We start from the raw sequence: 24265 nt of genomic DNA on the forward strand, positions 1-24265 counted from the left end.
GAACATCGGCCAGTTTTATTGTCAAACGAAGCACAGTAATAGTTCCCTATAGACTCTACAGGGCATACTATGAATTTGTGCTCCCTGGCAATGGACTCAGCTCAGTCAGTGGCGGGACTTTCCACTGCCCCCTACGCCGGACAAAAGACACCGCCACCCCAGGGATGTATTCTTATACACAGATACAAACAAGTTACATAACACTCCTGACGTACTGAGGTGCAACCCCTTTACGTAACAATGCACCATGCTTCTACGCAGTAAGGTGCCGCCTCTTACCTTATACATGTTGATTCGAACAAAACAACTCTGTCCATCATACTAGCCTTTTGCCCCTGTCCTTGTTATCTATGTGGACGGTATAAGAATGTTCTTGTACCATTTGTGTATGGCTCTGGTATCTAATGCACTTTAGATATATGTTTATGCAACAGCATATCTTTATGCAACATCAGCCCTTTCCTTGCCAACTTCTGTGAGCAGGGCCTGCCTCTGGCCCACAGCTTAACTTTGCTTTATGTCAGCAAAGTCTTGATCATTACTTTAGCTCATGCCGTAGGTCTCATACCGTGCCTCTGATACCAAAAGGTTTATGTTTCAGGGCCTCATCTTACTACACATGATTTTCTAAGGACAGGATTGCTCTCAGGCCTCTTGCCCAAAGTTGTTTAAAGGTCATATGAACTAGTTTATTCATCTCCCAATTTTCTTCCCAAAGCCTCACTCAACCCTGGGGAAACTAAGCTATGTACACTAGTTGTAAGTGTAAGGGCATTGGTACTACCTTAACAGGACAAAATCATTCAGGAACACCCCTAGACTGTTTGTGGTCTTTGCTGATAAGAGATCATTTTTCTTTGTTCTTTTAATCTTCTTAAACATATCAGTCAGTGATTCTTCAGAGCCTAATAAAATATAGGGTATACAGTTTTTCAGAAAATGAGTACTCTGGTTATTGAGAATATGTTTTAGCACCTTACCCTTTAAGAGTACATATTGTGAACAGAATGTTTGTAGCGAGATCTTCAGCCTCATCAGTAGTAATGTAGTGTAAACTCTCAGATGCGTGGAACAAATCATTAGAATTCATTAAGATAAAACCATGGAGAAAATATTTATATGTGAACCTCCCAGAATATTAAACACCAATTTATTTGAATATTTAGGCAGTGAAGCAATCTTTGTTAATTCCAGTTAATCTATTGGTTGCAGTGTTGTTGTAGCTATTTTGGTCCCAGGATATTAGAGAGACAAGGTGGGGGAGGTAATATCTTTTATTGGACCAACATCTGTTGGTAAAAAGACAAGCTTTCAAGCTTACACAGAGCTTTTTCCAGACCTGAAGAAAAGCTCTGTTTAAGCTTGAAAGCTTGTGTATTTCACCAATAGAAGTTGGACCAATAAAAGTTAATGTTAATTTTTTTTAAACTCCTTTGGGTGGATTGTCATTCACCCTGATGCAACCACATAGACAACTGTATATTATCAATACTTATTTCTTGTTTGTATATGAAACTCAAGCATTTGCAAATAATCAATTTTAAGAATATGGGGAACAGATTTCCTTTTTGCTTGATGAATTTTTGTATCCACTGAACTGAAATGTTAAATGTTCTTCTGGTTTTCAGTTACCTGCCACTAAATTCTACGTATATGATAGATAAATTGGATATAATAAGCTTACCACCACTTTTGACTGTGAGAAGCTTTATATGGTGCTTCCACAATCCTGATGTATAAACGATATAGTAGAACTAAAACAATAAACTTGACAGGTGAATTTTAGATTACCTCTAATTAGAACAACATTTAGGGCCTGATTCTGATTTCACACTGGTTTTACACCAGTGTAATTCTGTTGACTACAGTGTAATTACTCTGGAATTACACTGATCTCAGAATCAGGCCTTTAGACTGTCTGAGATGGCATCTGAAGACTTGCTTTCACAATGGTCTGAAAGGTGTCATAAAATTTTTATGTAAACAATGGAGGAGAAGGATGGTAGATATGTTTGTTCTTCAAAACACACTTGCCTTTTTTATCCATGGTTTGCTTTGGCATAGGCTTTCTATACTTTGTTTATTAACCATAATCCTTCATTTCAGTTTTGATAGTTCCTGCAGTAAATACATTATTGAGGTAATGGAGGTTCTAGTCAGCCAGAACAAAATGTACCATGTTAGAAAATATTCCCTAAATTATTCTGGAATGCTAATGGATTCAGTTCTCTGAGTTGTAGTGACAGTGTTTTACATGAGCAACATTCTGTTGAATTTTGGATTAGGTTAGTTAAGTACTAATTTTTTAATTGACTCATATTTTCATCTGCATACAAAAGAAGTAAGTATTTTGCATTTAGAACGCTGTGTTCTCCCCCATTATTATTACAAAATCCACTAATATTCTGGATTTGAGAGACCTAGGTTTTATGGAAAAGAGAGGAAAGATTCATTTTATTATGATTTTTTGTTCAATATGTTAACTGGTTGTTCTTCTTTGTATGGATTCTGTCAGAGAAAGGAGGTGTTTGGAGCTGGTGGTAATCTAGAGGGGTTGGGAGAATATTAACCATACCTGATAAAGGATGAGAATTAAGAATTTTTGACCCATGTAATCCTGGGAGAAGACATGGGTTTGCCCTGAGTTTTGTTGGCAGAACTCCTACTGGCAATGGCCAAAGATCAGATGTCCACACTGCTGCTGTTAGATGTGCCAGCTGCTTGTGGTACCATTGCCTGAGGCATTATTGGCTTTCCTGAAAACATGAGAGGGGTAGATGCAGAGGTTCTGAGTGACTTCCTTATTTTTCTTTTGGGAGAATGCCAGAGGATAGTAGTGAATTGCTTCTTTTTTAAAACCCAAAGTTACTCTTGTGTGGGCTTCCACGGGGTTCTTTGCAGTCATCTGTTTTACTCAACATGGGTAAAGGGCTTTTAGAAGTTAGTGAGAAGAAGACCTGGACCTCAGTCATTTTGGTATGTTGATGACCTGTCACTAATTTTATATCTGTCTTGTTTAATCCATTAGCTGTGGTTCAGTGATGTAGCCAGGTTGTGGCTGAGATTAGGGAAATGAGGACAACCAGGCTGAAGCTCAGACCGGATATGACTGAGGTGATGATAGGTTGGGAGAAGCAACTGAAAGATTTGTTGAAGATAATATCATCTGTGTCTATTCTCTGTCACTCTCAGGTTCACAACCAGTGGTATTAATAGACCTCCCAGCTGCTGTTAGGCAGTCATGTAGTTGCAGTGGCCCAAAAAGAATTTGTATTTGATCAGGAAGTTGCAACCATTTATTTCTGAGGTGGACCTTTCTACGCTTATCCATGTCCTATTACAGTGCACCCTTTATGATGTTGTACCTTTAAAGTTAATTTGAAAACTGAGTGGAATGCAGCAACGCAGTTGGTAGCTGGTGTATCTCTCTAGGAACATGATACACTGGTGCTCCAGGATCTGCACTGACAGGCCACTGGCTTCTTTGTGAACTTTAAGGTTTTCTTTTTGATCAATAAAGACTTAAATGACTTAGGACCTTGCCTGTCTCAGAGACTGCCTCTCTCCCTGTGAGATATTGCATTAGAGGTCCTTAAGCTGGAGTTTACTCAGTGTATAAGGGAGGGAGTTGCTAGATCATTCTCCATGAGGTTCCTGTCAACTTTGGAATTCATTCTGTAGCCCAGTCCAGAGTAGCCCACATTTATTGATTTCTAGAGCATGATGTAAAGCCTACCTGTTTGTTCAGACTTTTGGGAAGTACTGGATTGCATCCAAGGATGGGTTTTTTGGCATGGATATCCTTGGGAGATAGGTGGGATATTTTCTCCATTGGCTGGTTATAGTAATTTTTACTGTTACACAGTTGATTTACCTGCTGGACTTACATTAATTACATTAATAGACTGATTTCCCCTCTACCCTCCCCCCCGTCCAAAAAAACCCAAACCCCAACCATTGTCAGGCTCTCTCGAGTCATGGATTGACATTTTAAAAAAGTATTTGTATAAATTTCATTTAAAAAAGAAAAACAAACCTTGGATGATACCTGACAATAGAATTACTTGTTAAGGGCTCGTTCTAATCATATCACGTTGTGAAACTACACATCCTTTTTTCCCCCCTTTGGTACAGAAATGCTGGCTTGGGTGTCTGTTCAATGACTTGCAGATTTGGTGGTGTTTTGGCTCCATTTGTGCCATCCATGGTAAGTTAACTTTTTATTTTATTCATGTTAATTACTGACACTTTTCCCCCCAAGACTTCTAGTTTATTGGAATAATCTCAGAATTGCTTTCATGATTCTGGCATGGCAGGTAGATCTTTTTCAAGGGATACTTATACTACCTCTGCAAATGTATATTTAAGCTCTATTTAATTACAGTATATTGATATAGTCAAATTCCAGACTTAACTAATGAGAGAGGGTGTTCTGGTTGTTGTGTGTTTTGGGGTTGTTTTTTCTGTATTTACAAAACAGTATATCTTTTTATAAAACTTCATTCCTTTGAGAAAAACGCAAATTAACATTTTATCTTTTACATTAAGTGAGTTACCTAGTATTTATCTGCTGCTGCTGTCTTTGTAAGCAAATTTTGTATGGATACCTAGTTAGTACTTGAATGCTCTTTGGCTTGCAAACATTCATAATGGAGATTTTGATCTGAATAATTGCTTGTATAGTGAGTTTTTGATCTGTTCTTTTCTTAATGTATGTCTAAATAATTACCATTGTTGTTAATGGATATTACATACAAGAATGCTGTGAAGAACAGATCTTTTGATATAACTTGTTTTTGTGTATAATTAATTGAAATATATTTATGAAACATGAACAAATAATGCTGCAATAGTTTTAGAAATATACTGGGGCATGAGTTAATTTTGGGTTTCTATCACTGATTTTTAATTTCAGAAATCTCTTCACCCATCTTTACCATTCATGGTGTTTGGAATCAGTGGAGTATCAGCAGGATTCTTGACTCTTCTTCTTCCGGAAACTCTTAATAAGCCAATTGCAGAGAGCATTGAAGACCTTCAGAGTCCTGTATGCCAAATGCTTAAAAACAAAAAGGCAGAGTAAAAAAACTTCTTTTAATCTAGTTTTTTATTAAAGCAGTTTCCATACATCTTATGCAAGTCCCACTGTAGCACACATTTCTAAGTTATTCAGCTTGGGCATTAATCTTAAATTTCTGTTTTTTCTTTATTAATAACATCTTTGCTCTGTATTTGTTAAATAGAGTTTTAAAAATAGTTTGTATGTCAAACAAGAAAGCTTTAAAATAAATTTTCTTGCACTCATTTTCACCTGTGCATGTGATACAGCACATAAGCCATAGTGCATTTTTGTTATTGTTGAATATAATTTTAAAAAGCAACCTGAAATAGTCACAGTTGATACAGTAAGGCAATTAAGTCACTCTCATGTATTGCATTGTACCCTTTTTATTTATGTCAAGTCCCTTACTAGAATATAATATTTAAAAAAACAGTGTATGATATTTGAGGTGAGTGTTTAATCACTTATTTATTTCTCCTCTATTGTTAGAAGCATTTGGAATACTTTCCTCTAGTAGATGAATGCCTAATAAAACTTTTGAAACTGAAAAGTAACTTAGTTTTCTCTGATTAATGGTCAACAATGGTAGTTTCAAAAATACAACGAGGACCATTTGAAAAGATATACTGTAGCTTTAGTTTTTAGCTGAAATTTATTACTACAGTTAACAGTACAGTGACTTCATGCAAATTGATGGAATTTGCATAAAGTCTCTTCAAAGAAATCAGCAAGCATCAGTCTATCACTGTTATACTGTAGAAACAAAAACATTTTCCCCTCCAATCCTGTTTGGTGACACAAACTTTACTGTGAAGAATCAAAACGTAATTATCTCATGATATAGAATGTGTAACACATTCAAAGATTTTTGCGTATGTCGTCTTACTCAGATGAATATGAATGGTAGGATTTCTAATGACAACAACAAAGGTTATCCTATGAAGTCAACACAGGTAGCTTGGAAATAAAAGAATACTAAGTGTCCTTAACACACTAACAAATTAATGAGTTTTGTTAGTTATGTTAATTATTGTACTAAAGAATTAATGAGTTTTAAGAAATTAAAAGTCCATATATACTTAATGTAGCTTAATATTTAGTAGTACTGAATTCAGTTGAAATGAAAAGAAATTGAAACAGTGTCATTACAAAACCTAATTTCCCCCTACTGTTACTCACACCTTCTTGTCAACTGTTTGAAATGGGCCACTCTCATTACCACTACAAAAGTGATTTTTCCTGCCTTGGTATCTGTTAATTGGCTACTGTTAATTGAATTGTCTCGTTAGACTGACCTCCACTTGGTAAGGCAACTCCCATCTTTTCATATGCTGTGTATTTACACCTGCTACTGTATTTTCCACTCCATGCATCTGATGAAGTGGGTTCTAGACCACGAAAGCTTATGCCCAGATAAATTTGTTAAGGTGCCACAAGGACTTCTCATTGTTTTTTCTTATACTCAGATTTGTGCAGTTTTTTTTTAATTTCACTTCATTTTTGAATTTTGATCAACTGAATGTGTGCTGATTTCCCCATTTGACATTAACCTGTGAACATCAGGAAAATAAGACACTTAAAATGTTTTAAATAATTTCTATTTCATCTGTTTAACAGGTAAACCAATTAGAAGAAAACACAATTTCAAAAAAACATCTTTCTGGTGAAAAATCAAGCATCTTTTGGTAAAGTGCTTTCATAGTGAAGATGTGGAGCCACTGAGATACCAGAATGGAAATGTCAAGGGGCATAAAGTATAATGCCACTTCCAGTATGCTGCACTGTTTATTTTTATGTGGAGGTCAATTGAGAAAATGGAGAAAGTTTGCCAAAATTTGTGGAAAACGAGATGGCAAATCCTTGCATTAATTTAATGACTTACTTAAGCACACTCTTTGGACACAAGATACAGTTTTTATATATTAAAAAAAATGTAATATTCCTTATTTTGTTTTGTAAGATGTAACTGCTAGCTGTGAATTGAAATGTAACAATGAAATTGAGGTAATATGCAATAAGTGTTTTTTAAAAGATATTTTCTGATTGGACGGTTGCAGGGCAGCCTAGTATATTCAGGTATTCTGTAATTGTTAGAAATAATTGTATCCTGTGGATGCTAATGTACTCAACAGATTTTTTTTCTTTTTTCATTTTCTTTAGACTACTGCATACCTCATAATACAAAAAGACCAAAGATTTGTATAGATTATTGCCTTAACAGTAACATTAATAATGTAAGAAACTCAATCAAATTGATCAGGAAATTTCAAAGGAAAGTAAATTAACTTTAATGCTGGATACAGTAGGGTTTTTTTTATAAGATCCAGTTGAACAACAAAGGAATTTAACATGAAAAATTGCAACGTTGGAAAGAATAATATGAGGTCTTTGCAGACAAGAGGAACATGTAAAAGAGGGAGTAAATTAGTACTGAACATTGAGTGAAATATTAATTCAAAAAATGCAATTATCCAGTAGCTAAATGTTAGCTATAATTGCAAAACTAGAATAAAATTATCAAAAATGTATCAAATATGATATATAATCAAAAATTATTATTTTCAATTAGAATTGGAAATATCTGCAATAGAAAATTTAATTCAATAGATTTCACTTACCAATTAAAATATTTATTTTGGAGTAGGGATATCATAGTTGTTACGATTGGTTCACCAAAACAGTATTGTAATTTAAATAAAAATATATATATAAATATAAAATTAGTGTCTCTTTTACGTGTAAATTTGTCATGCTCTTATAAGGATATTTCCTATCATTTGGACTTTGTTAAATGCATCTGGTAGGAAAAGCCAGTGTATTTTGACATAATTTTCATATTTAGACTATGAGCCTGCAAGTTATAACACATGGGCAGACTGCTGTGCCTCTGTAGAACCCCAGTAAAGTCTGTAGGGGCACAACAGTCCATCTGAGTGTTATAAATGGCATGACTGAATCCTTGAATTGTATAAAAATATTTAAAATCACAAACTACAGTTTGCAGAGAAAGTTATGATTTTAGATTGCATAAAACATCTATATATTTGCATTTGTTTTAAGACCTGTGCCAAAGTTCAAAGTAACACGAAGCACACAATTCTTATTTTCTTATGTATATTTAGTTGCCTTATATTCCATTTTTGCAGGCTTTAGAACTCAGCTGGTGAAAGTGTTCTTGAATACCTTCTGGTAGTCTCTTACCTTCCTTTAATGTTCATAACCACAACAACTGAGGTTACCTCTTCAAAGGATAATTACAACATCAAGGAAATGGTAAAGAGGAGCTTTAGAACTTTTTATTATGAAAAGCTCTGTTGATTCTTATTTTTTTGGTAATAAAAATTGAATCTTAAACATATCGTTCTCTTAGAAGCAGAAATAACACATTGAGATAGGATTTCCATAAATACATCATTGTATGGTGAATGTCTCATGTCCCCCTTCTGCCAGATGTTTAATGTATCAGCCTCAATAATGAATTTTCCACATCCTTTTATTCCAGTTCTTGTAGAAAACAGGTAATAAAAATAAATTGTATTTAAAATGTGTTTATATCTCCCAATTTTTTTAAATTTGGAATGTATCCTGCTCAGCATTTACTAAGATTTTTGTAAATTTGACAGTTTGTGAAAGTTTATTCCTGGGGAATTCTATGCCAAAAATTTAAAAATTCTGTGCACAATATTTTAAAATTCTGCAAAATTCTGCTTATTTTATTCATCAAAATTAACACAATGTAATCTTGACATTTGCAATTATTTTGGTAGTTTATTTGAAAATACCTGTCAGCAAGTATGTCTGTAATAATACAGACAACAAAAAAGATTCAAGAAATATTTTTTGACAAACAGATTCCTTATTAGGCATATTAATATAGAGCAGGGGTCGGCAACCTTTCAGAAGTGTTGTGCCAAGTCTTCATTTATTCACTCTAATTTAAGGTTTCGTGTGCCAGTAATACATGTTAACGTTTTTAGAAGGTCTCTTTCTATAAGTCTATAATATATAACTAAACTATTGTTGTATGTAAAGTAAATAAGGTTTTTTAAATGTTTAAGAAGCTTCATTTAAAATTAAATTAAAATGCAGAATCGCCCGGTCCGGTGGCCAGGACCCGGGCAGTGAGAGTGCCACTGAAAATCAGCTCGTGTGCCATCTTTGGCACGCGTGCCATAGGTTGCCTACCCCTGCTCTATTTTGTAAATGCAGAACAGAATTTATTTCCCCTTGCTTTGCACAAAAGGAGAATCTTTGGGTGAGGTGGTACTGCAATATACAAGCTATACAAAATATCAGCCACTTTTGAGATTTCCTGTTAGCACACCATGTAGGCACAACAGATTGTGTTAAAGAAGCAGCTAGACTTCCTAATTTACATTTTTTTGTGAATTTACTTCAATTATATTAATTTTAAAGATATATTTAAAAACAAAAACACAAAGGAAAAACCAACATCTAAATACTTGATAGGTCATGATTACTCCTATGAAGTCAGACAGACAATACAGTAAATTCACATTTGGACATTTAATACACACAATTTGGTTATTTGTTCAAAAATCATTTTGTATCAAAGAAGTCCTAACTACTGACAGCTATTAGGTGGTCTACATCAGGAGTTCTCAACCAATAGCTGGTGACACATACCTTAAAAACAATAAAGAATACTATACACATCTGGTTGTTGTGTAAGGCTTACCATTGTCTGGATCTGATGTGGGGAGGGGAAATTCCTTCAGATTATTCCTCAGAGCCTGTCTGTGCCAGCCTTTCTCCCTAGACAGCTGCTCACAAATGAAGCCCCATTCCAGGAATCAAAACACATTTAAATGGTCTGTTGCCCTTTCGTCTGGTAGTTTCTAGCATTACACTATTGGGTTTACAGCATGTTGGAGACAAGATAAAGGATCTTGGAAGCTAACAACTTGCCCCCAGTGTCTCTCTGTTGTGTGCATCTAGGTATTCTTATCTGTTGCCATTGTGTTGCCATCTCATTGATTTCAAGCATTATAAGGCATCTAATAAATGTTCCACTTATTCCAATACAACTTAGATTAATGTAATCACACATGAAAGTCTTATAACTGAATATGAAGTAACTTCTTTCACTCACCTGGTCACATACAGTTTTAGTACCATTATCATATTTTAAGATTCACAGCAATAATGGAGGTCTAGTAGTAATGGGGCAAAGCACAAAATGTCTAATAAGGTTTTGTTGGAGACAACTTCTTTCAGAAGGTGGAGGAAGTAATTGGGAGGGCAACCATTTTAGACTTCATTCTGACTAACAGAGAGACTTGGTTGTGAGTCTGAAGGTGGAAGGGAGCTTGGGTGAAAATGATCATGAAACATGTATATTTCATGATTCTAAGGAAAGAAAGGAGTGAGAGTACCAGAATAAGGACAATGGATTCAAAGGATGACTTTGGTAGAGTCAGAGAACTGGTAGCTAAGATCCCATTGGAAGAAAATCTAAAGGAAAAAAGGGTTCAGGAGAGCTGGCAGTTTCTCAGAGACAATATTAAAGGCTTAGAAGCAAACTATCCTGTTGTGAAGGAGAGATAAGAACACTAAGAGGCCAATATGGCTGTATCAGGAACGTTTCAATGACCTGAATATCAAAAAAGAATCATACAAAAAGTGGAAATGTGGACAAATTGCTATGAATGAGTGCAAAATAATAGTGGAAGCATGTAGAGATAAAATCAGAAAGGCTAAGGCTCAAAGTGAGCTACAACTAGCATGAGATGTAAAAGGCAATAATAATAAGTTGTATAAATATGTTAGGAACAGGAAAAAGATGAAGGACATTGTAGGTCAGCAACTTAAAAGAGAAGGAGATGACAGCATGGACTGAACGGGAGGTACGGGATCTGATCACTGTGTGGGGAGAGGAATCCATACTCCGTTCCAGTTTTTGAAATGCCAAAACATTTGTCAAAATCTCCCAGGGCATGAAGGACAGAGGCCATAACAGGGATCCGAAGCAGTGCCACATGAAACAAGGAGCTGAGGCAAGCAAACCAGAAAACCAGAGAGGCAAATGGCCGCTCCAGGTCAGAGCCCCAAACATGCCACTTCTATGATGAGCTGAATGCCATTTTAGGGGGTTCAGCCACCACTGCCCCAACCGTGTTGTTTGATTCCTTCAATGGAGATGGAGGCAACATGGAAGCAGTTTTAGGGACGAAGAAGATGATGATGATGATGATGAGGTTGTAGATAGCTCACAGCAAGCAAGCGGAGAAACCGGTTTTCCCGCCGGCCAGGAACTGTTTCTCACCCTGGGCCTGGAGCCAGTACCCCCCGAACCCACCCAAGGCTGCCTCTTGGACCCGCCAGGCGGAGAAGGGACCTCTGGTGAGTGTACCTTTTTAAATAGTATACGTGGTTTAAAAGCAAGCCTGTTAAATAATTAATTTGTCCTGGCATTCGCAGCTCTCCTGGATGTACTCCCAAAGCCTTTGCAAAAGATTCTGAGGAGGGCAGCCTTATTCCATCCACCATGGTAGGACACTTTACCACTCCAGGCCAGTAGCATGTAGTCGGGAATCATTGTAGAACAAAGCATTGCAGTGTATGTTTGCTGGCGTTCAAACAACATCCATTCTTTATCTCTCTGTGTTATCCTCAGGAGAGTGATATCATTCATGGTCACCTGGTTGAAATAGGGTGCTTTTCTTAATGGGACATTCAGAGGTGCCCATTCCTGCTCGGCTGTTTTCCTGTGGCTGAACAGAAATGTTCCTCACTGTTAGCCACGGGGAGGGGGAAGGGGCTAGCCACGCGGTGGGGGGAAGCAAAATGCGACCTTGTAACAAAGGCATATGTGCTATGTATGTAATGTTAACAGCAAGATTTACCGTGAAAGAGTGTACCTGTTGTTCTATAAAATGTGTCTTTTTAAATACCACTGTCCCTGTTTTTTTCTCCACCAGCTGCATGTGTTTCAAGGATCACAGGATCTTCTCCTTCCCAGAAGCCAGTGAAGATTAGAAGGCGAAAAAAACACACTCATGATGAAATGTTCTCTGAGCTCATGCTGTCCTCCCACACTGATAGAGCACAGACAAATGCGTGGAGGCAGACAATGTCAGGAAAGCACAATATGACCGGGAGGAGAGGTGGCGGGCTGAAGCTGAAAGGTGGCGGCAGCATGATGAGTGGAGGCAGGATTCAATGCTGAGGCTGCTGGAGGATCAAACTAATATGCTCCAGCGTATGGTTGAGCTGCAGGAAAGGCAGCAGGAGCACAGACCACTGCTACAGCCCCTGTGTAACCAACCACCCTCCTCCCCAAGTTCCATAGCCTCCTCACCCAGACGCCCAAGAATGCGGTGATGGGGCCTCCAGCCATGCAGCCACTCCACTCCAGAGGATTGCCCAAGCAACGGAAGGCTGGCATTCAATAAGTTTTAAAGTTTTAAAGTGCTGTGTGGCCTTGTCCTTCCCTCCTCCACCACCCCTCCCAGTGCTTCCCCCCTCCAAAACCTCTCCTGGGCTACCTTGGCAGTCATCCCCCTATTTGTGTGATGAATTAATAAAGAATGCATGAATGTGAAGCAACAATGACTTTATTGCCTCTGCAAGCGGTGATCGAAGGGAGGAGGGGAGGGTGGTTAGCTTACAGGGAAGTAGAGTGAACCAAGGGGAGGGTCTCATCAAGGAGAAACAAACAGAACTTTCACACCGTAGCCTGGCCAGTCATGAAACTGATTTTCAAAGCTTCTCTGATGCGCACCGCGCCCTCCTGTGCTCTTCTAACCACCCTGATGTTTAGCTGCGCGTACCCAGTGGCCAGGCGATTTTCCTCAACCTCCCACCCCACCATAAACGTCTCCCCCTTACTCTCATAGATATTGTGGAGCACACAGCAAGCAGTAAGAACAATGGGAATATTGGTTTTGCTGAGGTCTAAGCGAGTCAGTAAACAGCGCCAACGCACTTTTAAACATCCAAACGCACATTCTACCACCATTCTGCACTTGCTCAGCCTGTACTTGAACAGCTCCTGACTACTGTCCAGGCTGCCATGAGCCATGGCATTAAGGGGTAGGCTGGGTCCCCAAGGATAACTATAGGTATTTCAACATCCCCAACGGTTATTTTCTGGTCTGGGAAGAAAGTCTCTTCCTGCATCTTTTGAAACAGACCAGAATTCCTGAAGATGTGAGTGTCATGTACCTTTTCCGGCCATCCCATGTTGATGTTGGTGAAATGTCCCTTGTGATCCACCAGTGCTTGCAGCACTATTGAAAAGTACCCCTTGCGGTTTATGTACTCGCCAGCTTGGTGCTCCGGTGCCAAGATAGGGATATGGGTTCCGTCTATGGCCCCACCACAGTTAGGGAATCCCATTGCAGCAAAGCCATCCACTATGACCTGCACATTTCCCAGACTCACTACCCTTGATATCAGCAGATCTTTGATTGTGTTGGCTACTTGCATCACAGCAGCCCCCACAGTAGATTTGCCCACTCCAAATTGATTCCCAACTGACTGGTAGCTGTCTGGTGTTGCAAGCTTCGACAGGGCTATTGCCACTCGCTTCTCAACTGTGAGGGCTGCTCTCATCTTGGTATTCTTTCACCTCAGGGCGGGGAAAGCAAGTCACAAAATTCCATGAAAGTGCCCTTACACATGCGAAAGTTTCGCAGCCACTGGGATTCATCCCAGACCTGCAACTCTATGCGGTCCCACCAGTCTGTGCTTGTTTCCCGGGCCCAGAATCTGTATTCCACCGCATGAGCCTGTCCCATTAGCACCATGATGCCCACATTGCCAGGGCCCATGCTTTGAGAGAAGTCTGTGTCCATGTCCTCATCACTCTTGTCACTGTGCTGACGTTGCCTACTCGCCCGGTTTCGCTTTGCCAGGTTCTGGTGCTGCATATACTGCTGGATAATGCGCATGGTGTTTAATGTGCTCCTAATTGCCAAAGTGATCTGAGCGGGCTCCATGCTTGCTGTGGTATGGCGTCTGCACAGAAAAAAGGTGCGGAACGATTGTCTGCCGTTGCTCTGACGGAGAGAGGGGGTGACTGACGACATGACTTACATGGTTGGCTTACAGGGAATTAAAATCAACAAAGGGGGTGGCTTTACATCAAGGAGAAACAAAAACAACTGTCACACAGAATGGCCCCCTCAAGGATTGAACTCAAAACCTTGGGTTTAGCAGGCCAATGCTCAACCCAATGCTCAAACCACTGAGCTGTCCCTTCCCCTGGTATTTCAGGCAGGACTGAATCTCCATTAAACTTTTCAAGGTGCCCCTGACAGACCTCACCAAAACGATTGTCGGCCGTTGATTTCACGGAGGAAGGGAGTGGGGAGCAAATGAATACAAAACAAATCTGGTCTATTTCTTGTTTTGATCCACTCCATCTATCTTTTACATCTTTGGCTGGCAGCAGACGGTGCAGTAGGACTGCTAGCCATCCACATCTCCTGGCTGCTCGGCAGAAGATGGTGCAATAGGACTGCTAGCCATCCTCATCTCCTGCCTGCCCAGCAGAAGATGGTGCAATAGGACTACTAGCCATCCTCATCTCCTGCCTGCTCGCCATAAGATGGTACGATAGGACTGCTAGCAGGACTAAAGAGAATGACCTGGTCGAGTCACTCCTAATTTAGTCCATGTCTGCCCACGCGCTCCTGACTGACCTTACCGAGGCAGCCAGGAGCACCTCGGACACAATGACGATGGTTATCAGGCCTATTGCACCATCTGCCGCCACAAGGCAATGAACTGCTGCTGTGTAGCAATGCAGTACCATGTCTGTCAGCACCCAGGAGACGTACGGTGACAGTGAGCTGAGCGGGCTCCATGCTTGTCATGGTATGGCGTCTGTACAGGTAACTCAGGAAAAAAGGCACGTAACGATTGTCTGCTGTTGCTTTCATGGAAGGAGGGAGGGAAAGAGGGCTTGAAGACATGTACCCAGAACCATCCGCGACAATGTTTTTGCCCCATTAGACATTGGGATCTCAACCCAGAATTCCAATGGGTGGCGGAGACTGTGGGAACTGTGGGATAGCTATCCACAGTGCAACGCTCCGGAAGTCGACGCTAGCCTCGGTACTGTGGAAGCACTCCGCCGAGTTAATGCACTTAATGCACTTAGAGCATTATGTGTGGGGACACACACAATCGACTATATAAAAATGATTTCTAAAAACCCGACTTCTATAAATTTGACCTAATTTCGTAGTGTAGACACACCCTTTGAAGTTTGTAATAGACTGCCTAATGGATAAATTGTCCTATGTTAATTTGTGTAACTAATTACTGGTGGTGTTTAGAACGCAATTGGTTACATCAAAAGCCTATTGTTTAACCAGGACTGTGTGGTCAAGTGGATGCTAGAACACTGTATAAAAAGACCCTTGGGTCCTGATTCTGTCATCTCAGAACTGCTTAGGCTTCATCAGGGGAAGTTTGAGTTACAAGACTTCGGTCCCAGTTATGCTGGTATACCCTGAATATGATATTTGGACATTGGACTATAACCTATGAACTATTTCTAAAAGGTTTCAGAGTAACAGCCGTGTTAGTCTGTATTCGCAAAAAGAAAAGGAGTACTTGTAAGGTGCCACAAGTACTCTATTTCTAAAAGAACTCTTTTGCAACTACAAAGCTCACCATCTCTGCTATGAATCTGAACCTCAATGAATTGAACTCATGTCTGTATGTATATTGATCTTTTAACCATTCTCTCTCTCTCTCTCTTGTTTTTAAATAAATTTTAGTTTAGTTAATAAGAATTTGGGCAAGATCTGAAACATTCATTAACCTGGGAGGTAATGTGTCCAATCCTTTGGGATTGGTAGAAACTTTTCTTTTATATGATGAAATAAGATTTTCAGAAATCATCATATTTGACTTAGATGGAGGCCTGAGGACGAATCACTTTAAGGGAACTGTGTTGTTTGGACTTCTGAGTCACCAGTGAGGTAATAAAGAAGCTGCTTTATGCTGACTTGATAAATCTAAGTATTGGAATATCCACCAGCTTTTTGGGGGATTGCAGTTCACCCTAATTGGGTGACCACGGCTGGCCCTCACTGGGACCCCAGTTACAGGCTGTTTTAAAGAGAACAGTGATCAATTGCTCTCTATGTTCACTCAGTCAGGACAAGAAGTAATGTTTAATCTTCAGCAAGGGAGATTTAGGTTCGACATTAGGAAAAACTTCCTAACTCTTAAGGGTAATTAAGCACTGGGATGGGTGACCAAAGGGAGGTTATGGAATCCCATGACTGGAAGGTTTCAAGAATAAGTTAGACAAACAGCTAACTGAGATGGTGTAGATGTACTTGGTCTTGCTTAAGTGCAGGAGGCTGGACTAGGTGACCTCTCGAGGTCTCTTTCAGCCCTACGTATCTATGATTCTATGATTAATACAGAGCAACACCTACAGTATTCAGAACCTTATAACCTATCTGGTCCACTTCAATCACAATACAGTTTTGACTTAAAAATTTTCAGTGATAGACAATCCGCCACCACTTTCCATAAATTGTTCCAATACTTGCAATCACTGTTTGTTTTTTAAAAAAAACTTAGTATTTTTAGTCTAAATTTGTCTAGCTTCAGTTTCCTTCCACCTTCGTCACAGATCTCTCAGACCAGTGATGTCATTCTGGTGTCATTCTTATGTGGCAGCCTAGTCCCAGTCCAGGGAAATAGACAAACTTGATACCTCCTAAAGGCCATATGTGCTCTATGTTTGGCAGTGCAGGTAGTAATGTGCTTATAGTTAGAGTTGTCTGACAGTTTCCATTATAAGACCCAGTTTTCAGTTGCTTATAACTTTGTGAAACTTGATTGTTCGGGCTGAAATTTTCCATGTTATGTGTCTACTTTGGGCTGATTTTTCTTGAAAGTTCATGCTATATATAGTGAATAATGTCTAAAATTAAACTGAACAGGACCAATACCCTAGATGTGGGCTTGTATTCCCTAGCTAACTATCAAATCAGACAGGGAAAATCCTTAAAGGGATCATGGAGCCAGAGTAATGATCCCTGGCAGACAGATTACAAATGCAGTCCTAGCCAGAGAGAACTCTTTGTGCATTAGGCTGAGGTGTACCTCCCTCTATTTTATTTGGGACAAATGGGAGGTAGAAGGATGAGAGAAGATAAGGAAGGTAACTATTAATTGAACAAGGACTGATTGATTGGGTGCAGTGCCCCCAGTGTCCTCTTAGCAGCATTTGACAGTGGAAGGCACTTCCTGCCTGAAAGTCAAGCATATACCTTTTTTTTAAATTTGTACAGTAAAATAAGAGAAGAGGCTCTTGTCCTCTTCTTCTCTCTCTTCTTTGTGACTAGAAGAAGTGCACAAGATGGGCTGTAGTTGTGATAAGGATGTGGAACACAGGAGTGCTGGGAAGGCATTGGCCATATTTCCTGATCCCCACCCACCTAACATGAGCAGGATTACAAAAGGTTAATGTCACATGACAGGGATAAGTATCCATTGGCTCCGAGTCACGGTTACAGTACTAATTTCCACTGAGGCTGGAGATGTACCATAGATAAGGCTAAAATTTTGTCATGGATATTTTTAGTAAAAGTCAGGGAGAGGTCATGGGCAATGAAGAAAAATTCACGGAAGCCCGTGACCTGTCCCTGACTTTTACTGAAAATATCCATGATAAAATGGGAAGGGACTGGGCAGCTGCGGGTAGCTGAGAGCTCTGGGGCCCCCCACCACCCATGGGGACTTAGAGAGCTTCAGGGACCCCCGGCCCTTCCCCTCCCCCGCAGAGGGGAGCTGCAGGGGTCCCCCTGTTGCTGCCACAGTGGGGAACTGCGGGGGTCCTCCTGCCCACCGTGGCTTCAGCCGGTAATGGAATTGGGGCTGTGTACCCCCTCCCCGCGGCATCTGCTGGGGCCGGAGCTGGGGCTTTGCAGCCCTTTTCCTCTGTTTACAGCAGGAGCTGGAGCTTGGGCTGTGCTGGTTGGGCTGGGGCTGGGGCTGGGGCTGGGGCTGTCAGTCCTTCCCTATGGGGCTCCAGCTGTCATTCCTCTCCCCACCCACCTTCTCTCTCCCGTTCTTTTTAGTAAAAGTCACAGAGAAGTCAGAGCTCCCATGAATTTTTATTTATTGCCCACAACAGTCCATGACTTTTACTAAAATTAACCATTTCAAAATCTTAACCTCACATATGACTATTTTGTTAATTTTGGTTTTGATGGACAATTTTTACAGAAGAAACCCTGCTCTTTCAAGTTATTTATCAAAATAGCTTCCAGAGCCTAAGACTACTTGAAAATGCCATGAAAGAATTCCCAGTGCTGAGGAAGTACATGAAAATGTATCATCAAGGGCTTCCCCTTTGTTTGATTTCTACCCACCCACCCACTTACGCCTCACCCAATCTCTAGAGTTTGAAAATTAGTGTTGGAAATACAAGTAAACTTTTGTCTGCTGTTTTTTCAACAGGAAAAACAATGCCCTGGGCAAAATACATAGGCATCTTTGTTAAGGCACCCATGTATTTTAGTATGTGTTTCTGAAGAGTAAAGTTGGTAGTTGATGGGCTTATGCAGCCATGTTCTTTTTAAAATAAATTACATTGGCTGTAAACTGGATATTTATTATGATCCTCTGCGTAGTCATCAACCAGGAAGGAAGGGGAATAATTATTAATAGCAGATTTTAGTTAAAGTTAATTTGTTGTTGGTGGAACTAATTACACATTCCAGGTGTTCGTCAGTTTAATAAGACAACATGCAGCTATCAAATGTTTCAATGACAATGAGTATAATTAAACATGATTAAACTGTTAGGTTTACAAACACACAACTAACTAATTACAAATAATTAAATTTGCACAGGATTTATAGCATGCATACCACAAAGTATTTATAATATGAGAAATTGCTTCACAAAAGACTACATTATCACTTTTACAATAATATGCTATGCATGTAATAATATGCCAAAAATGTCACTGTTTTTTCTAGGCCATTAATCAACTTGTCAAAAATTGTAGTGTGGAATATTGAAATAATTATTTCAGAAAATGTAAAACTAGATACATTTCCTCATGCATGTCAGAAAATGAAGTGAAGCTAATTAACTGTAATTGGTGAATGAAGTCTGTTTTCTGTGAGCTGGAAACCCTCTGCAAATGATTAAACAGAACTGAAGCCTAATCTGAATGTATTGCAAGAAAAAGTTCACAGTTGTTTAAATTATGGGACTAATCTTGCAGCCCTGAATCTGGAGAGGCTCTGCTCGGTGAGAGTCAGAGGTTTGCAGTGGAGGATTATGAGAACCACAGAAGATTTTGGTGGCTTTTGCAGAAGAGGAAGGAGCTTTGGAATAAGGTCTGTGGTTTGCATGGTGTATTTGACGAAGCCAAAGACCGGTTGCTCTTGTGAAGGAGAGAAGAAGGTCTAAACATACACTTTACAGCCATGCTACCATCATTTAGAAGAGAATAGGGCCAACATGCATTTGCAACCTCATAATAAACTAAATGTTTAGCATTTATTTTGTAGGTATGAAAGTATTGTATATCAAACCATGATTAAACCAAAATATTACACAGAAATCAATAACTAGGATCAAAGGTTCAACAACTAAAACTCATATCACATATGTATCCTGGCCATGGATTAAACCTAACCCCAGAAATGAAAGGCAAATGTGTTAAATAATTGAGTGCTGTGAAATATTATAGCCATTGTACAGCTAGGTATAACTATCTATTGTACCCATTAGAGCCTAATATTACATTGATTTCAATGGAAAGGTAATGCACAACTGGTAGCACTACCAGTGAAATAGAATACCAGCTGTGAAAAGGTCACTCACTGAATAACTTGCTGAGTATCTGAATGCTAAGAGCAACATTTATAGTTTTATTTTGAATAGAGTTTCATTCACATTCATTCTCCCCCATTGTATGGACTCCAAAAGTCAGTACACTGTAAATCTAGAGAGGCTTTGGGAAATCAAGGCATTTGGAAGACATTTTAAGAGATAGTAGGCAATGGCCCTTTGCTATAACTAATGTGCCAGTTAGCATAGAGGAATAATGGGTAGCATTTAAAATAGAATGGTCAAGGCAGGGTACATGTGCAGAAAAATTGACTGCACGTTTGATGGATGGTCTCAAATGGATCTATGGCATGATACAGAATGTTTACCAGTACAAGTGGAGCAATTAATACTCTTCGCATTTACCCATGAAATAAAATGTATGAATGCTGAAGTAAATGTTTTTAAAAGTTCAGAATAAACCATTTACTTCATTTTAAAAAAATCTAAACTAAGCATACGTAGTCTTTGAAGTACCACACTTGAGCTTGCCTAGCTATCTGCTAGTATCTGAACAATAGATGCAGGTAGTCACCTGGAAGAACCAACCTGACAAAGTGTCTGTGAGGTGTTTCATTAATTTACCTTCTGAAAAGTGGCTCCCTACATTTGCACCAAGTCTTTTCCTGCTGCATTCCAGGATCACATGATGAGTATGACAGAGAATGAGAATTTTATATAGTTCTATCCCTGCAGTGTACTTAGCTCTTTAGTCCCCAAAAACCAATTTAGTAGCTTCTCGGGAACAGCTTAGAGATAAGAGTTACAGTACTCTTTCTATTTTCAGGACCAGCATTCTTCAGCCATCTCTGCAACTGCACCTCCCTGCCCATTTGTCTACCCAGCAAATGTCTTCTATCTCCCCTTTGGGCATGCAGCTACAACTGCTCTCCTAAGAGAACAGCTACAGCAGTGATTTGAGATTTGGTTAGAGAAAAGGGGTAAGCTCTGAAAACTGGGCTGCAGGTACAGATTCTGGGGCTAATATTTCCCAATTCAAATTCATGTAGTACATGGATCCACTGATAGTGAAGGTATCTGGAATTACGCAGGTAAGGTTTTGAGAAAAATATAGCTATAATTGCCAGTGATGTTGTAGTGGCATACCATGCATATTCTCTTGCAAGTCATGATAGGACTTTCAGCATTCAGTGGAGGCAGATTTGGGCATAAGACATTTCCTATTTTTACTTTGAGGACTCAGTTGATAAGTGAAATATAGAAATCACAGAGTGTTCTCTAAACTTTCAACTGCTGCTCCTTCAGTTCATCATATTTGGGGCTGCATTCTTGGTGGACGTTATTGTCCAACCACTGTTCCCCAGCTTCAGGACACCAGGTAGGGTCTTTTCTCTTGAACAGTTTAGGCGAAGCCTGCGTAAATCCAGAGCGCTAATGAGGGAATCTACAGTGACAAAATGTACTGCTTATCCTAGCACTACTGCTACAGCACTATCAATTTCAAATCCCTCTGTTCAAGTCCGGGGGGCTAGGATTTTGTAAATGTTTCCTACCCAGAAACTACAGTGATGGTCATTCTAATGGGGGTTCACGGTGCAATGAAGTTGGAGAACCACTGGTATATTGAAATTCCGACAAGGTGCAATCCATTACAAGTCTAGGAGGAAGGAAAGAATCATCAGCCACCGTACTAGAAAATACTGTTCAGATGATGAAGGGCATACAGTGAAAAATGAGCCACTTATAAAATCTTGGGGTTGTTGAATACTGGCTTAATAACTGGGAGAACAAGACTAGCACTCTGGAATATAGATAAGATTTACCAAAGGTCACAGTGATGCAATAAAGGTCAGGGGAGGGAGGAAGGAAGGAAACTAAACTCTACCTCACCCTCCCTTATTTTAATCCCTGTTTACAATGAAGCTGCTGGACAGCCCACTGAAAAGTTATACAATGCTAAATTTAAAGAAGAAAATACTTGAAAATAGAGTGTTACTGTAATGTTAGTATTGGCTTTTTAGGGAGAAGGGGCAAATCTTGTTGCCTTTCCTGGGACAATGAGTTCTTGATAAATTTATTTTCCAAACCCAAAGAGAAACTGTCCTCAATGCTAAGTTTGTTCAGTAGTCAATTTCAGTTGCTAAAGATTTGTGTTTGGGTCAGCACATCAAACTATTAGACCCCCATTACCTGTTCCAGTCCCAGAGTTTTTTCCCCCCATGCTGTTATGTCTTAGATGTGTGAAAAGTTTGGAAGCAAATAAATTAGATTTTAAAAGCATGAAATTCTACTCCTATAAGTCCCAATCTCACAAAGCACCTTGCATGTGCTTAACTTTAAGCATGTGACTAGCCCCACTGACTTTTATTCATATCCTTAAAGTGAAGCAGTGTCTTAAGTTCTTTGACTGGGATCTTACTGTGGATATGTGGACATGAAGCAACTAGTTAATAAGAAACACAGTTGTGCTGCACACCAAGGATTTTGACAGCAAACTCATGGGCACGTTTATTCTGGAGACACTTCTAGTCATGCTTGATAAATGGCAGATTGCTGGATACATTATCAGTGAGGCCCCCGAGACAATGGAACCAACATAATAAAAGCTTTTAACTCTTGAGGTATGCCAAACAGACACTGCAGTTTCGTATTGTAACCTGCTAGGTCATTTCTGGGCACTTTTCCCACCCAGTTTAACTTCTAGCCAGTAGTAGGCTCCATAATCCCTTAACCTCAGGAATGAGAATTAATATCCTTAGGTCAGAGTGGACCAGGCAGAGGAGGGAGGCTGGAGGCACAGCCTGGAAGCAGGCTATGGAGGGAGTGCTGGATAACAGGCAGCCAGGAAAGCTGACCAGAGACACATCCTATTGCTTGCAGGTGGCCAGCAGTAGCTACAATAGCATACCAAATAGTGGCCTGCAGGCAGGACGACATTGTGGAAGGGTTGCAATTGTACTCTTACCTTCCCAGCCCTGCACTGGGCTGCCTTTAATGGCTGAGTTAGAAACTGTTATTTCTCTTTTGTGCTGTTACTTAAAACAATGTTGCCTAGGCCGTTTGCAGCTCTCATTTCTGGCAACTCTAGTAAAGAAACACTCTTGGTTACTTGAAGTGTGTGAGTATTCTTGGGAACTAACAGAAGGCTGGAGCCTGAACAGTGTAGCGCTTGGGGCATCAACAGTACTTGCCTCCAAGGCTGTGGTACATCAAACATGCTACCAGACACTTAGGGCCTAGAGTACCACAACACTCTCAGCCATACTCTGCCCTGGGGTCAGTTACAGTACCCAGGGTGCGATAGTGGAACATCTCTTGAAGGTAAACTTGATTGGTCTCAGCAGGAAGTTGCTGGGCCCCTTAAGACATTCTTCAGCAAGAAGAAGAAAACAACTGAGCTTTTAGAACAGGAGGCTATTAACTTCCTGAAATTTCATAGATGTTTTCTTTATCTCCAACCTTGAGCTGTTGAAAGTGAATACTGTACAGTAGAATTTATGGTTATATTTTTAGCCATAAAATTATATTTGTGAACACCATCAGCAAAGAAGAAGAAATTTGCTTTCAGGAAATGCTAATTTTATTTGTGGAAAAAAATGTTTAATAGGATCTTTCCCCTTATATATAACCCTATTACATTCTCCCCAATCTGACTGAATAATAAACTGGTGAAATTGTCTGACGATTAATTGAGAGTATTTAAGGAATCTAATTGTCCTCTTTTAAGTGATTTTCCGCACTCATGCCACTCATGGGCTCTGTGCATGTGAGTTAAGATTCTTTTGGCCAGCAGTGTCTGTTTGGGCCATGAGGAAGTTGCTATGTTTTCAGTTCTTCAGAATCCAAACGGAGGTCCTGGATCAACAATCATCTAACACAAATTATTGGGATTTCAGAGAACCTATTTTGTTTCAGAAGCACCATGTGTCATTATTTCCAAAATGAAAATTTAATGGAATTTCTGTTGTTGGAAAGTTTGAAATGTTGAAATTTCCCACATAAGGCAAATTCTGTGTTTCGATTAGTTGTAATAATGAGCTGTGCAATAGCAGGACAGATGAAGCCCTTTACACCTTAGAAGATTCTGTGGCCCACGAGATAGATGATGGATATTGACCCAGTGAAGAACTTGATTTGTCAGAATGTTAAAAGCCAAATTTATGACCTTTTCAAGGTTTTTGGTTCTCAGGATTTTGCTGAACATAAGGCCTTTCTGATTCATTTCTCATCCAATCATAAGGCATCTTAGAGAGGGCAGGAAATGTTGTGTGTGGAAATGCTGGGTTATAGTATCACGTCACATGTGTGAACCCAAGTCTATAAGGGGAGTTTCTGTTTTTGTTAGTGTTCATTTTGCAACAAAAAAAGGAAAAAGTTTGCTATTTTTGAAGAGCAAGT

General features: G+C 39.6%; 1 protein-coding gene across 2 annotated transcripts in view; it reads left to right on the forward strand.

Annotated features, from left to right (window-relative positions):
• LOC141990943 (solute carrier family 22 member 15-like) overlaps positions 1–7700 on the forward strand; it is a 64764-nt gene extending 57064 nt beyond the window's left edge. Inside the window, exons 10-12 of one of the 2 annotated variants that reach the window (XM_074958860.1) lie at positions 4135–4207; positions 4916–5079; positions 6680–7700. In XM_074958860.1, the coding sequence (XP_074814961.1) occupies positions 4135–4207; positions 4916–5079; positions 6680–6683 (241 nt within the window). In that variant the 3' untranslated portion in view covers positions 6684–7700. The remainder of the gene's footprint in view (positions 1–4134; positions 4208–4915; positions 5080–6679) is intronic. The other variant, XM_074958859.1, reaches the window with a different exon arrangement.
• Positions 7701–24265: the final 16565 nt, after the last annotated feature.

The sequence above is a fragment of the Natator depressus genome, chromosome 7 (assembly GCF_965152275.1).
Source record: "Natator depressus isolate rNatDep1 chromosome 7, rNatDep2.hap1, whole genome shotgun sequence".
Taxonomy (NCBI): domain Eukaryota; kingdom Metazoa; phylum Chordata; order Testudines; family Cheloniidae; genus Natator; species Natator depressus.